This window comes from Nelumbo lutea, chromosome 8, assembly GCF_056320005.1.
Source record: "Nelumbo lutea isolate HS-2025 chromosome 8, American lotus-T2T, whole genome shotgun sequence".
Classification (NCBI taxonomy): Eukaryota; Viridiplantae; Streptophyta; class Magnoliopsida; order Proteales; family Nelumbonaceae; genus Nelumbo; species Nelumbo lutea.
This window is the reverse complement of record NC_142691.1, coordinates 52,257,821-52,273,595: the sequence shown is the minus strand read 5'-3', so window position 1 is coordinate 52,273,595 and position 15,775 is coordinate 52,257,821. Positions and strand designations below refer to the sequence as shown.

The 15,775-nt window shown below is 36.7% G+C and overlaps 1 protein-coding gene across 6 annotated transcripts in view; it reads left to right on the top strand.

Annotated features, from left to right (window-relative positions):
• The window catches only part of NOF1 (U3 small nucleolar RNA-associated protein), a 114,912-nt gene extending 99,482 nt beyond the window's left edge, over positions 1-15,430 (top strand). For 4 of the 6 annotated variants that reach the window (XM_088959281.1, XM_088959284.1, XM_088959279.1 and 1 more), the window contains 9 exons: positions 3,229-3,275; positions 3,351-3,410; positions 4,709-4,780; positions 12,490-12,519; positions 12,633-12,727; positions 12,809-12,914; positions 14,499-14,561; positions 14,665-14,736; positions 14,830-15,430. In XM_088959281.1, the coding sequence (XP_088815407.1) occupies positions 3,229-3,275; positions 3,351-3,410; positions 4,709-4,780; positions 12,490-12,519; positions 12,633-12,727; positions 12,809-12,914; positions 14,499-14,561; positions 14,665-14,736; positions 14,830-14,904 (620 nt within the window). In that variant the 3' untranslated portion in view covers positions 14,905-15,430. The remainder of the gene's footprint in view (positions 1-3,228; positions 3,276-3,350; positions 3,411-4,708; positions 4,781-12,489; positions 12,520-12,632; positions 12,728-12,808; positions 12,915-14,498; positions 14,562-14,664; positions 14,737-14,829) is intronic. The other 2 variants (XM_088959283.1, XM_088959282.1) reach the window with 1 other exon arrangement.
• The last annotated feature ends 345 nt before the right edge of the window (positions 15,431-15,775 follow it).

Below are 15,775 nucleotides of genomic sequence, written 5' to 3'. Positions count from 1 at the left end.
AAGGTAAACGCGGTTCTACCCTCCATCCCATTTCCAATTTCGTTTCATTATCTCGTCTTTCTACATCACATTGCCAGTTTGTTTCCCTTTTATCCTCTATTTCCATACCTAACAATGTCCAAGAAGCTCTCAGTTCACCTGATTGGCGGCAGGCAATGGAGGAGGAACTTTCTGCTCTTCAACATACTCAAACGTGGGAACTTACTACTCTCCCACCTGGTAAGCATGCTGTGGGATGTAAATGGGTGTATACTGTGAAATACTTGCCAGATGGTAGTGTAGAGCGTCTGAAGCCCAGACTTGTTGCTAAAGGTTACTCCCAGTTGTATGGAGTAGACTACATGGAGACATTCTCTCCGGTGGCTAAAATTGGTTCTGTTCGTGTACTAATTTCCCTGGCAGTTATGTATGATTGGCCTCTGTTTCAGCTTGATATCAAGAATGCCTTTCTCCATGGTGATCTTGTGGAGGAGGTATATATGGAGCAACCACCTGGGTTTGTTGCTCAGGGGGAGGATGGTAAGGCATGCAGATTGAAAAAGGCAATTTATGGGTTGAAACAATCGCCGCGTGCTTGGTTTGGGAAGTTCAGTGAAGTGGTGAAGAGTTTTGGAATGATGCAGTGCCAGGTATATCACTCAGTGTTCAGCTATGACTCAGAAGCTGGGAAGATTCTATTAGTGGTCTATGTGGATGATATTGTCATTACTGGCAGTGATAAATTGGGGATTGGCAAATTAAAGGTATTTTTGCAAAACCATTTCCAAACAAAAGATCTTGGAACATTGAAATATTTCTTGGGAATAGAGGTTGCCAAGTCAAAACAAGGTGTAAATCTGTGCCAAAGAAAATATGTTCTTGATCTATTGGAAGAAACGGGACTGTTAGGTGCAAAACCGGCTGAGACCCCTATGGAACCAAATGTTAAGTTGAGCAGTGATACAGGAGTAGTATTTGAAGATCCTGGAAGGTATAGACGACTAGTGGGGAAGCTGAACTATCTAACTATCACGAGACCCGACATATCCTTTGCAGTCAGTGTGGTGAGCCAATTCATGCAGGACCCTCGTATACCTCACTGGGATGCAATTCTTAGAATTGTGAGGTATCTGAAAGGAGCTCCAGGCCGTGGACTATTGTATAAACCAGGAGGAAAATTTGAAGTAGTGGGGTATACTGATGCAGACTGGGCAGGCTCAGTGAATGATAGAAGATCTACTACGGGCTATTGCACATTTCTTGGAGGAAATCTTGTGACGTGGAAGAGTAAAAAGCAGACGGTTGTGGCCAGAAGTAGTGCTGAAGCTGAGTATAGGGCCATGGCACATACTACCTGTGAGTTAGTGTGGTTGAGGAATCTTCTACAAGAAATTGGGTTTCACATGGATAAACCTATGAGGCTGTATTGTGACAACCAAGCTGCACTCCATATCTCATCCAATCCTGTATTTCATGAGAGAACAAAGCACATAGAGGTTGATTGCCACTTTGTGAGGGAGAAGGTCCTTGCTGGAGAGATAAACACATAACATGTGGGCTCGAATGATCAATGGTCAGATTTGTTTACAAAAGCTCTAAACTCAGGGAAAGTTAATCATCTATGTAACAAGCTGGGATTATATGACATATATTCTCCAGCTTGAGGGGGAGTGTTAGAGTGAGCCGAATAAGGGTAATTTAGTAATCTTATGTCAGTTAAGTACTTTGCTTATGTGGCTGTTTTATTAGAGTACTCTGCCCCACACTTAAGTGAGGGCAGTTTAGTCTTTGTAAGTGTAATTAGAACCTAATAAACACAAGGGAGTCGACTGAATGAAAGACTAATCAGTTCGACTAAACCCTCCTGTTCTCTCTTTCTCTTGTCTTCTTCCTCATCTTCTTCTTCCTTCTTCACTGGTTCGGACTACTGTAGCTGCTCCAAAACAGGTCTCAATGGAACTCAGTATCCAAGACACCAGTTTTCCATTATTCAGCTTCCATTGCTGGTAAGCTTTGACTTCAGATTCATCTGGTTTCATAACTTTTCCAATCAGATAGTTTTCCAAGCCTTTTCCCTCAACAAAGAAATTGAAGTGGAATTTTCACAATCCATAATTTATCCCTTCAAATTTCACCAGGATAATATCAGTCTTTTTCAGCCATTCTAATGAATTAACACAGTCTGGAATGGTAACAGCTATAAATTCAAAGCCAAAGGAAGAACAAAATAGGGCAGCTGCCCAAAGTCAGATTCAAACTGAGAACAGTGATACAAATAGTCCAACAACACCCAAGAGTTCAAAACTCAATCAACCAACCACCCAGATAAAGGTATTAAGAGGTGACAGTCAATAAAATACAGGTTTACTGGACTGTCAACGAGGGAAGAGAGTAGAAGACCATTCAAATTGAATCCAATCCGCAAACCAACTGTAGAAATACTTAAATCTGACCTGAGTGACATAGAATCTGGAGTTTCAAGTTGATTGGTGCAGCCGATTGGGAGAAAGAGAAGAAACTTCAGCTCTGACTGATTTTCCAGAAAAGAAAAAAAAAAAAAAACAGGAAACCTCGGGCTGAACAGAACAGCTAGTAGAGATCTTCAAACCAGCTGAATAAAAGTCGATTTAGATGTCCTAAACCTTCTTTCAATACTCTAATGGCAGATTTAATCAAAGGCAGGTCCATAGGACCTGTTCTGATACATATCAACCCTAGTACGAGCAAGCAGAAAACAGTTCTAGCCTTCTAGGGGTGTCGAGTAAATCAATCACCCCAAAAGGCCTCTTGTATATTAAACATTACATAATATATATATTTACAAAAGTGCCATTATGGGGCTGAAAGAAAATAAAGGAAAAAAAATAAAACAACAAAGCTGATATATAGTGTACAGCAAGGCTTATCCTAATATGATGCATCTAGTCTTTTCACAGAGTTATGCCTAGAAGCCAATGTCTTTTTGTCCAAGTATGTGGTATGGAAAATGATGATTTTTTGCCTACATATTCTTCCTAGAAGAATCGTGCATACCACTGAAAGGGTATGCTGTAGTTCATCTGAGTGTGGCAAGAATTAGCATTAATATGGATGCTAACAAAATATATCGTTAATTAAAATAACATTAATATACATTATATGTTATATTGAGCCATACAGGAATAAATTGGCCATTAATGCCTCTAGGCACAAATTCTAATGAAAGATCACAATGAATAAAGCATGCTGATCATCTTTTGTTTTGCACAGACGTAAATGCACTTTTCAATCGCCTTTGTGTAAATTATGAAGGAAAGGTATGTCAAATCCTTTTCCTTTTATCATCCCTTCCCTAGTAGCTTCTTTTTTTATCATTTGTTTCAATTTCCCAGGTGAAGTTGATCTCTGAGTATAAAGGTGTTCTTCCGAAAGTGTTGCTTCAAGTGCGGCAGGTGTGTTAGTCTTCTATTTGAACAAATGTTAAGTTATTTGCTATTTTTTTTTTCTTCAGGCATGCATTAAGTTAAGATTGAAACTGAAGCAATATAGTAAGTTTACATAGTATTTGTTTAACAGTTTAATTTAAAAAGGAAGCCAATTGTATATAGTGCAATGCTTGTTACTGTCATTAAACTTGTTCATTTCTGTCTATTAGACATGCTTGTTTGAGGAGCAGGAGCTTATAATAATTCTGCTCTTCATTCATTTCATTATGTTTGTTGAATATTTTACTGTTTTCTTGTATTCATTTTATATTTTTTTCTTTTTAATCAAGCTTTTCTGCTTATGGCTTTAATGGCAGAGGTGATGCCTAGAATGCATCTGAAAATAGATTTACATTTCAACTAGAATGCATCTGAACCTTTTTCCTTCATTTTTCTTAAGAGCATTTGGCATAAAATTCTATTGCTACCTATTATTGAGAAATAATATAACTGTTATCCTTAAAAGACCATAAACTTGTTTTATTATTAAGGTTTTCTCATCAATGTGTAAAGGTTTAAAATGTTTGTGGCAATTTTAACAAGTTAGCATCACAGCATGTGCTTGAAGGCGCAATGGTTCAAGAGAGGGTATTATTGTCAAAAACATTTGTTAGCTGCATTTTAACTTTTTGGCCAAAATGAAATATCTATATCTACTTATATCCTAACCAGAAAGAAATAAAACACGGAAGGAAAAGTAAAAAGAATTATTTTGAAGGCTTTGGAAACCAATATAACATGGCATACTATTGTCTTTATAGCAGGGATGTTTTCCCTACATGGGATTGCCACATCTTCATGTGGTACAAGTTAGATGAAATTTAGAATCACACTATTATGGTACTTCCTATTGTTCAGAATAATTGTCCCTGGTTTTTCCTTTCCCTTGTCATCTACATAGATTTATTTACTTTTATTTTTTACTTTTGTGGAGGCATCTGTTATGATGTATGTTCAAACCTTATTTCAAGTAGCCAAGACATAATGTAATGGTTGTGCTTACCATCAAGAGTAGTGGTTTAGAAGGTAAAACATATTGTTTCCTTTTACTCTTGCAATGGCTGTGATCTGATTAATAGTTATGGCAAGTTGCTTCTCAAAGCAACAAGCATTCTACTGTTCAAGCAACTTCAGTTTGTTCCAAACTGTTGCATGAGTTGAAGTGTCCTTGATTAAGTACTAGTACTGTTTCTTGTTACCATTAAACCATATTCACCAAATTCCACTTTATGTATTAACGTTTCCTGTAACATTTGCATATGCAGATTTATGAGCGTTTTGATGCAAGTTCAATCATTAATGCTGATGATTCTCGGCTAGATTATTTTTCTAAAAAGGTTAGTATAACATAATTCCTTGTTTTTCTGGTGTAAAAACATATATAATTGCCAAAAATAAATAAATTTTCATGGTTGGTTGCCTCCCCCCTTATGCATGAAAGAAAAAGAAAAAAACATAACACAAAAAAGAAAAAGAATTATATAACATAAAATAAAATGCATGGATTTTTTTAATTTTTCCTGGGTAAGGCACCATCATTTTTTTTTTTTGAGAAAAAGAATAAGGTAGTGTACTAATGTGAATATAACTGTAGAATAACTATCAGTCCACCGAATGCTCCATGTATAGCCAGTAACTATACAGAAAACCACCAAAAAACTAGTCTCCAGAATAAATACCAGAGACAACCAACGAAATCAGGTAAACAAAAAGCCATGATCAAAATACTGATGATTAGGGATATGCTTAAAAAAATAGTAGCCATTGCCAGAACAACCAAATCATCTAAGGAGCAGAGCTGTCCTTCAAAAATCCTACTATTTATTTTTTTCCACAGGACCCAACACACCACATGAAGGATCACACACCACAGCACCTTACCCCTGACACTTAAGCCTGACAACTTCCAAGAGAAAAAGCATGTCAGATAGAGATCTGGGTAAGCACCACTTGACATTTAACAGGGAGCAGAAGTGACTGAACAGAAAATGAGCAGCCTTGCAATGAATAAATAAGTGATCGTCAGATTCAGCTTCCTCATTGCAATGGCTACTCATATTTAGGGACCCACATACCACAATATGATAGGCATCACTATAGTTTAAATTCTGCTCCATGATAACACTGATGGATAAGTTTTGAGCTAAATTAGCTAGCTTCTTTTTCTAAATAAATAGATTCACTTCCGAGGATCAAACATTAAAGTGTATCTTAGTTCCGAGGAAATAATATTTATTTCCAAAACCATCATCAAAGATGAATGCAACTTTGTTTTTGTTGCATTCATCTTGATGGTGGTGGATTGTGATGATAGGAGTGTAGGTTATTTTGGTTTTCTTGTTTCATTGGTTGATAGTGCATCCTGAGTTTGAAGGTTCTGTTTAAATTGCCTTTTGGTTCTGATTTGTCATCTCTGTGCTTTCTTTCTTTCTTTCCATTTTTTGGGTAAATTACAAAGGCCCCCCATACTATGGGGTCAGTGACAATTAACCCCTGAACTTTCGTTTGTGATACTCCCCTGAACTTTCAGTTTGTGAAAATACCCCCTTAACTTTCACTTTGTGGCAAATACCCCCTTGGCCATTAATTCAAATGAGAGAAGGCATTAAACTACCAAAATACCCACCTGAACTTTCCTTGTTTTCTTCTCCCTGCCCTTTTCTCTTAAGCCCTAATTGACCCAAAAACACCTCCATTTTCTCCAAACGAAACCAGCTAAAATAACAAGAATCATTGCACTGACATAGAAAAACAAGTCTCTCTTTAAATTTTTGTTTCATTTCACAAACATAGATGTTTCTCTTCGTCTTAAAACACAAAACCTAAATGTGTATCTATCAAAAAGAAACCTCTACCATTTCATCTGAATATTGAATCCAGACGGAAATCTGTAAGGATTTATTAGGGCAATTGAGATCAATATTATATTTAGAGAACTATTTGAATCATAAATCATTCAAATAAATAAGGGTAGTTTGGGGATTTGAAAAAAAATAAACAGCTGAATGAAAATCTTTTTCAAAGCTAACTAATGGAACTCTAACGGAGGGGGTATTTGTTGCAAATTGAAAGTTCAGGTGGTCTTTGTCGCAAATGAAAGTTCATGGGGCAATTGTCACTGACTCCATAGTACAGGAGGGGTCTTTGTAATTTACCCTTTTTTTATAGTTAACTGATAACTTTTATGGATTAAGAAAAGGAGAAATATAAACAACTGCTTAGCAGTCCCTCTTCGGAGGTCTCTACCCCTCAGCCCAACTTTGTAAATTACATTCTCTGACATCATACACCATTCATATGTAGTTTTCTTTAGTCACCTCAATAAGTCCGTTACCTCTTTTCATATTTAGTTTGAGAGCTAGTTTTTGGGTGGTTCTCTGTATAGTTGCTGGAGCATACTTGACAAATACATGTACTGTTTTGCAAGTGAATCAACATTGCTGCTCTGTTTGCTGAACTAGGTATCCAGCAAACTGTAATAACCATCTCCCTTAATGCATGGTGATTTCTCTCAAGGTTTGCCAGTACTGTCATGTTTCTTGATTGTCTTTCTGTAGCCAGCTTACTATGTTCTTGTAATCTCCTTCCACCACTAGGTTTCTCAAATTCAGCCTCTTCTCTAAATAGAAGACCAGATGGACTACCTCCAGTTGACATCAGTAAAGCCCAGGATCAGGCCCATAAAGGAACTGACCTACAGCCCACAACCTCATCAACAAGATGACATCCATTCGTTTTGTATATACAACAACACATCAGCAAGTTAGTTAGATCTAGAATATTATAATTGATATCCCTGACCTAGGATCACCCCCCCCCCCCATTCTACATGACTTTAAGCAAGTTAGATCTAGAATGTTATAGATGATTTTCAAATCTGGCTTGGTTGTAAACGGGGTATAAAAGGTTGGGAAGGGAAAATGATAATTCAAGGATTTAACTACTGATAAAACTCAGATCTGAACCAGAATTAGTTTGTTAATAATAGAGAAGAGAGAAGAGAGAAGAGGGAAGAAGAGAAGAGAAGAAAAGAGGAGAAAAGGCCAGATCGAACTAGAGAGAAAATTCTACTCTCTAGTCGGTCAGGTTATATTTATAGTTTTCTATAATAAAAATGAAATGACTGTTGTGCCCCTACTTAAGTATGGGAAACATCACTTAACTTAAACATTACACCTCACACCAAACATAAATAAAAAGACCAAACTGCCCCTATATAATCGACACTAACACCCTCCTCAAGCTGGTGAGTATATATCATATAGTCGCAACTTGTTACATATGTGGTCCACTCTTCCCCAACTCAACCCTTTGGTGAACAAGTCTGCCCATTGACTTCCTATGTTAACATATGCAGTACTTATCACTCCACTAAGTACCTTCTCTCTCACAAAGTCACAATGAACTTTTATATGTTTTGTTCTCTCATGAAAAACTGGATTAGAAGAAATGTGGACTGCATATTGGTTGTCACAATAAAGCTTCATAGGAGTGTAAATCAAGTACCTCGTATCCTGTCAAAGGTTTCTCAACCACACCAGTTCACAAGTTGTATGTGTCACGGCTCTGTATTCAGCTTCTGCTTTGCTTCTTGCCACCACTGTCTACTTCTTACTCTTCCATGTCACCAAATTACCCCCAAGAAAAGTATAGTAACCTGTAGTGGACCTTCTATCATATACAGAACCAGTCCAATCGGCACAGGTGTATCCTCTATTTCAAGATTTCCTCCACTCTTGTATAACAAGCCATGACCAGGACTCTACATCCCAATGTGGAACCCGAGGATTCTACATAAACTGATTCACCACACTAACTACAAATGAGATATCATACGATCCTTAGAACTACATCCCAATGTGGAACCCTAGGATTCTACATAAATTGACTCACTACACTAACTACAAATGAAATATCTGGTTGAGTAATGGTTAGGTAGTTTAGCTTACCTACCAACTGCTTGTTAGGGGTGCAAACGGTATTTGAAAATTCGATTTCAAATTTGATATTCGACATAATCGAATCAAATTTGGATAATTTGAATATCTAATCGGTCGAATTCGGATATGACCTGATTTGATTCGATAAATATCTGAATTTGACTGATTATTTAATTCTTATATATAATATATAAAATATTTTATATAATTTATATATAATAATTAAGTTATATAAATAATTTATATATTTATATACTTGATATCAATAAAATATTTATTAATTATCTAAAATAATTAATTAATCAAATTTGAATTGAATCAAATATTCGAATATTTAATCATATTTGAATTCGGATATTAATTTTCAATATCTGTTGGATATCGAATCAAATTCAGATATCGGATTCGAATTTGGATATTGCTTGATTCGATTTGAATTCGATCTGTTTACACCCCTACTGCCTGTACCTTCCAAGATCTTCAAACTCGTCACCCACATCACTAATCAACTTGGTATTTGGTTCCATAGGTGTTCTAGCCAGTTTGGCACCTAATAGTCCTATCTCCCCCAACAAATCAAGAACATACTTCCTCTGATACAAATTAATACCTTGCTTAAACCATGTTGCTTCTATCACCAACAAATATTTCAATTTACCAAGGTCCTTTGTTTGGAAGTGCTCTTGTAGAAAGGTCTCCAGCTTATCAATCCCCAATCTCTTACTACCGGTAATAACAACATCATCTACATATACCACCAGTAAAATCTTCCCAGCATGTGAATCATGGCTGAATACTAAGTGATCAACCTGGCACTGTTTCATACCAAACTTCTTTATCACTTCACCGAATCACCCAAACCACACACGGGAGGATTGTTTAAGTCCATAAATGGCCTTCTTTAGTTTATACACCTTACCATCCTCCTCCTGAGCAACAAACCCCAGTGGTTCCTCCATATAGACCTCCTCAAGGAGATCACCATGTAAAAAGGCATTCTTGATGTCAAGCTAAAACAAAGGCCAATCATACATAGTAGCTAGAGATATAAAAAACTGAACCAATTTTAGCAATAGGAGAGGTCTCTGTATACCATACGTTTGGGAATATCCTTTGGCAACCAGCCGAGCTTTCAACTACTCTACACTACCATTAGGTAAATACTTGACAATGTATACCCATTTACAACCTATAGCATGCATACCAGGGGGAGCGTGGTGAGATCCCATGTATGATTGTGAACCATTGCTAAGAGTTCTTCCATTGCATGGCCGCCACCTTGGAGAGGCAAGGGCTTCTTGGGCATCTATAGGAACAGAAATAGAAGACAACAGAGAAACAAATTGATGATGGGAAGTAGAAAGGTTAGATATAGAAACATAATTGGAAATGGGATGAAGTGTGCAACTGTATTTACCTTTCCACAAGGAAATAGGAAGATCAAGGTTAAAAATAGGGGGTGGGGCTGGTATGGGAACAACAACCGAATTTGTTGATGGTGAAGAAGCTAGAGGTGGAGCTGGTACATGTTGTCGATGCGCATACACTTGGTGGATGGGTGGCTATTCAACAGAAGGCTGCATTAGAGGCGAAGACTTAGTCACGACTGGAACAAGTGGAATGGGGTCCTAATGGGAACTAGAAGAGGAGGTGGAGAAGAAGAAGATACATCACTTGACCTAGAAGAAAACGAAACAGACTCAAAGAAAGTAACATCAGGACAGACAAAAGAACGTCAAGAGCTAGGGTTATAACACTTATATCTTTTCTGGGTCCGAGAATAGCCAAGGAAGATACACTTATTGGATTGTGCATCTAATTTGTCCATTCCAGGTCCAAGATTAAGTACAAAGCACACACAGCCAAAAACCCTAGGAATAAGAGGGAATAGAGACGAGGTAAGAAACAAAGTGATGAAAGGAGAATGACCTTCAAGGATAGGCATGGGCATTTGGTTAATGAGGAGGCAAGATGTAAGCACAGTACCACTCCAAAAACGTTTGGGTACATCCATATGGTGTAAAAGGGACCGAGCAGTTTCCAAAAGATGGTGGTTCTTTCTCTCAGCCACCCCATTTTGTTGTGAAGTGTAGATACATGAGGTCTGATGGATAATGCCATGTTGTTCCAAATATTCCTGAAACGGTGTATAAAAGTATTCTCGGGCATTATCTTTGGTTCCATTCTATTCCATAACCAAGTCATAATATGTGCATCTTCTTGTTCCCAATCACTATATTCTTGAGAATCAGCGGAAGGTTTTTCTTCTCTTACATGCTTCACCTTCTTCTTAGCCCTAAGAAAGACTTGTACAGATTTTGCCCAAGGCACAAATATCTCACCCATTCAATTTGATAGAAGTCATCTGAACATTTAGGTAATTGGGGGAAATCATAACACTAGACTTGTATTCATGACTGTCTCCCATATCTGAAATTTTTTTTTTCTTCACTCACTTGTATATCACACGCCTAATTCACTTCTCACCACACTGGACACTAGTAACAGTTATTTTCCTTTCTCACTCATAGTATGCCACACGACCCAACTTACTTTCCACACACTGGACTCTAGTGACAGGTTATTGCTGAAGGCACCTACTGTCACAGTTTTCAGCAATAACGGTCACTGGTATTCTTCACTCTCAGCACCACAAAACTACCTGAATACACACCACAAACATAGCAACTCACCAACCACTCAATTCACACTGAAGAACCCATACAGCCCACCTATTTGTTCACCAAAACACCTACCTATACTCGACTGTCCACTGCACCACCTGAAACAGCCCTCTTCGAACCATCAATTAGAGGGCTTCCTACAAACAACCATTAAACCACAAATGGGAGGCATGAAAACCTCCAAAAGGGAAGGGCGGTCACACCTTTTCAGCCCTTTTTCTTATCTTCAACAGATGATGAAGAAATCTGGAAAACCCTAGGTTGAATGTCAATGGAAAAGAATTCTGGGCAGATCTGAATTTGTCACGGTAGCTCTGATACCATGATGAAACTCAGATCTGAACCAGAATTAGTTTGTTAATAATAGAGAAGAAAGATAGAAGAGAGAAGAGGGAAGAAGAGAAGACAAGAAAAGAGGAGAAAAGGCCAGTTCGAACTAGAGAGAAAAATCTAATCTAGCCGCCCAGGTTATATTTATAGTTTTCTATAATAAAAACAAAATGACTGTTGTGCCTCTACTTAAGTACGGGACACATCACTTAAACATTGCACCTCACACAAAACATAAATAAAAAGACCAAACTGCCCCTATACAGTCGACACTAACAACTACCAACTCTTTTCCTTTTTTGCAGTTAACTTCTATAATTGATATCCCTGGTATAAAACCAAATTAACTTTCTTGATATACCATTTCATGTCGTATATAATAACCATTTTTCTTTCTCCATTTATCTAGCATCTTCCTTGTTTTACTATCTTATTTAATAGTTTAGTTAACCACAGTAGGACTAAGGCCTATAAAGAAACATCAGGTCCAAATGCCTTTCCCTTCTTCTATAATTCAGGTTTCCACATTTTTGTATTAATGTTTCTTTATTTTTAATTTTTTGAGGAATTTGTGCTTTGTGCCTCATTTGCTATAAGGCCCTCAAACCCTTTTGCTTTTACTTTCCCTCGCATTCAATTAGATCTCCTATTCTGGTAGTTCCTTGAAAAAAAAGCTTGACAAACCTGTTTTTGCTTCAGTAGAATTATCATTGAACACTCCATGATTGTGGTGTTGCATCACTTTTTGTTTTCTGGTTGTCTTCATAATTTGTGTTTCTGGCAAGTTTTGTAGCCATCAACTCACCTCCTCTTCGCTACAAAATAAAATTTCTTTTATCTATTTAACAAGAATAACATAATTGATTTATTTCAACTATTTTTGACCAAGAAATAATGAACGATAATTTCCAGTAGTCCTATGAATTACTGTTTCATTCATTGGGTGGCTTTTCTGAAAACAAGTAATCAAAGCACTCCTACATGAATGGGCACTGGGGAGTTTTACCATTTAAAACATATAGTCATAACCCTTCTGGTTCACATGGTTCAGCTAGCCATGACTTTAAGTAACATGAGTTTTTCTTGCTGTAGGTGTTCCCTAAAATAAAGGATTCAGTTCAGGTACTAGTTTTTTTATCTAGACTATTAAATTATGTATTGGTAAATTCAAGCCTTGAAAAATGATTTCATAATCGGAATCATACATATAAATATTTCTTTTCTATTTCATGCAGGGTGGAGTTATGATTTTTATCAGTTCGTACTTCGAGTTTGTTCGAATTAGGAATTTCTTGAAATTGCAAAATGCATCCTTTTGTTTGCTTGACGAGTAAGAATATTCCTTTCCTATGTATAATTATTATTTTCTGTACCATTCTTATTTTCCATTTTCTTTCCTTTCAAAATTTAGGTACACAAAGCAGAGTGATATATCTCGTGCACGGGGTTGGTTTTTTCAAGGAACAAGGAAGATCATGCTCTATACTGAGAGAGCACACTTCTATCACAGATACAAGGTTGTTTCTTTTAGGAATATATTATGCTAGTTTGCACTTGTTGTCTAATTATACAATAGAAGTTTTATAAAGCATGGTTTTAGGCATTTAGCCAAATGCAATGCTGCAACTGACATCCTTGATTAATATGCAAAGATCAGTGTATAAGTTTGTTAATGCTGTGTTGTGTGTCTTGACTTCTGTTTAGAACCAGCATTGTTGAAATGCTAGGGCATAGTTTCTAAGATGTTGGAGCAAAGGAAGGGATGTTATCATCAATTGTCTACAGTTACTAATCCAAGAGAAAGCCACCACATGGCAAACATTTTCTCTTTTTATTTAAAAAACAATAGGAAGATATTATGTCCTGATAAAAATGTCTTATGCATGCTAAATATGGGGATTAAATACAAGAACCTCTTCCACACTAATGACCAACCAACCCCAAGGGTTTCTGTCTAATGAGCTGTTCTAGTTGGTATATAATAAATAAAATTCTTTATTAGGATAGAAAAATCATTATTTCTACCTCTTGAGAAAAAATTGAATGCATCTAGTTAGTTGGGAATGAAACCCAACCAAAGGAAAGAATTTATCCCAAACATAATTTTTACAGAATCATCTGAATTGTGATATATCATATATAATCCTTCCCTCCTTTCTGGTTCTATCTTTTCCCACCCAGAATTCTAATCTGACAGTATTGGTTACATGTCAGACTATGTTTTTTTTTTTTTGATAAATTACATGTCAGACTATGTTTTGTTGAGCTTAACTTAATTTGGGTCAAAGAGTTGTAATGGATTAGATCATCAGATGAGGGTTTAGTTACATGCAAAACCATGTCTCTATGGTTAAGGGTCCACCTGAATAGTTGGCACACTTGGCAGGGATACTGAGTTTAATGTAACTCAGCACGTAGAGTGATAGTTGCTATTAGTAATAAGACTTAATCTCCACTAGGAGAGTCAGTTAGGGTGAACAGTTGTGGGTTTTTGCATTTAATCAATTATTTCATGTGGCTAGGTATGTTGTTATTGACCTGTTTCAACCTAATAAAACTCATTTAAGTTTGGAGGCTTCTGGGTTCCTTCAAGCTAACCCAGTCTGCCTTCCTTTCTCTACACCAAGAGAGGAACACAACACAACAGTATTACTGTCTAGCTTGTGGGAATGGGGACCTAATCAATTAATGGATCGAAAAATGAACTTTTATTCTGTCAAGAGTGTTCCTTTTGCTCAGTTAAAACTGAAACATGCTTAAGACTGCAACCTTTGACAATTTCTGATGTGGAACCATTTTATTTAGTAGAATGTAGAAGAGAGATATGCTGAAGTAATTCTAAATAGCAGAAAAAAAAGGTCTCTCCTAGGGTTCATTCTGATCTGATTCTGCAGATTTTATGTTGTCATGTTTTCTCAACTGTTATTATTTTTATTATCATTTTTGTATTTGTTTTTACTTTCAATATTGTGATGATATTATTTATTTTGATAGCTGTTTTCGTGGCACTTTATTTCACAAATTATCATTGCCCCCTCCTCCTTTTCTTTTGCCCTGTCATCATCCATCTTATGCTTAAACCTGCCCTCTTTGGAGAACAGATTCGTGGCATACAGAATTTAATTATATACTCCCTTCCAGAAAGGAAAGAATTTTATCCAGAGGTGAACCTCATTTTCTATCTCTTTATACCCAAATTATTTAAGCTTTTTTCCGTGGAATCCGTTCATTATTTTTAATCCTGTATGCCCCCTCCCCTCTTTACAGATTGTTAATATGCTTGAAGGATCGGATAATATGGCTTGCACTGCACTGTTCTCTCGCTTCGATCAGTATAGGGTAATGTTTGTGCAAAACTTTAGTATTTGTCCTTTTTTAAAAGCAGATCAATTCGTTGGGTGACTTTACTCACATAAATCTTTGATATTTTAGCTTGAGAGAATTGTTGGAACCGCTTCTTCAAAAAGGATGGTGTCATCTGAGAAGAACATATTCCTTTTCTGTTAGAAGACTATTTAATGTGCTTGGACAGAAATTACCATTATTTCACCCATAATTTGGAGGTGGCAATCGATTGATGCTGGACAGTTTGCAAAATCCTCACATTTGTCAAAGCGAAGGTCCTCATTGGCTGAACATAGTTTTACAAACAGATTCAATATAGGGATGACAAGTTACGAGGGGGATTCGGCTGGGACTGAGAGTCTGTGATCAAGAAAATTTTGTAGTAGTCATTTTCTGTTTTTGCATGCAAGTTTTTGGCCTCAATTAATATTTATTGATCAATCCGTTAGGTAGCTAACCATTATTGAGAACTTCTCATGGTGGGGATGTAACTGTAATACCCTTACAGGATCCAACAAGACGATTCAATCATTAGATAGAGATTGTATTTTCTAAGTCTCAACCTACACTACCTTGTGGTCATGGTTCGAAGTATCTATTACTTTGCATACTCGAAAATCATGTCTTCAGAGTTTTTAACAGTAGATATTCTATTTTATTATTGTTTTTCAGTTTGACGAACTCACAAGTGATTCAAGTGTGCTTTGACCAATCAAAACCCGTGTTGATTTTGATAATCTATGATACTAGAAAGTCGTGGTATTGAAGGAGTTTTCACCAATCAAAGCACCCCGTGATTTGGTATCATGTCTTTTCCATTGTCATAGTCGATACCGGTTGATTGGCTGTAAGTTTTTCCAGTATCATGTGTTTCATAGTCAAACTCGGTGACAAGGTTTTTGGTATCATGTCTTCCCATTGTCATAGTCGAGCTCATCTAATTTTTAAACCTACTAAAAGTCTTTAAATTCAAGTATTTTAACGTTTCGGTGATCCTGAAAACTGAGACATCGAACGAATGTACGATCAATAC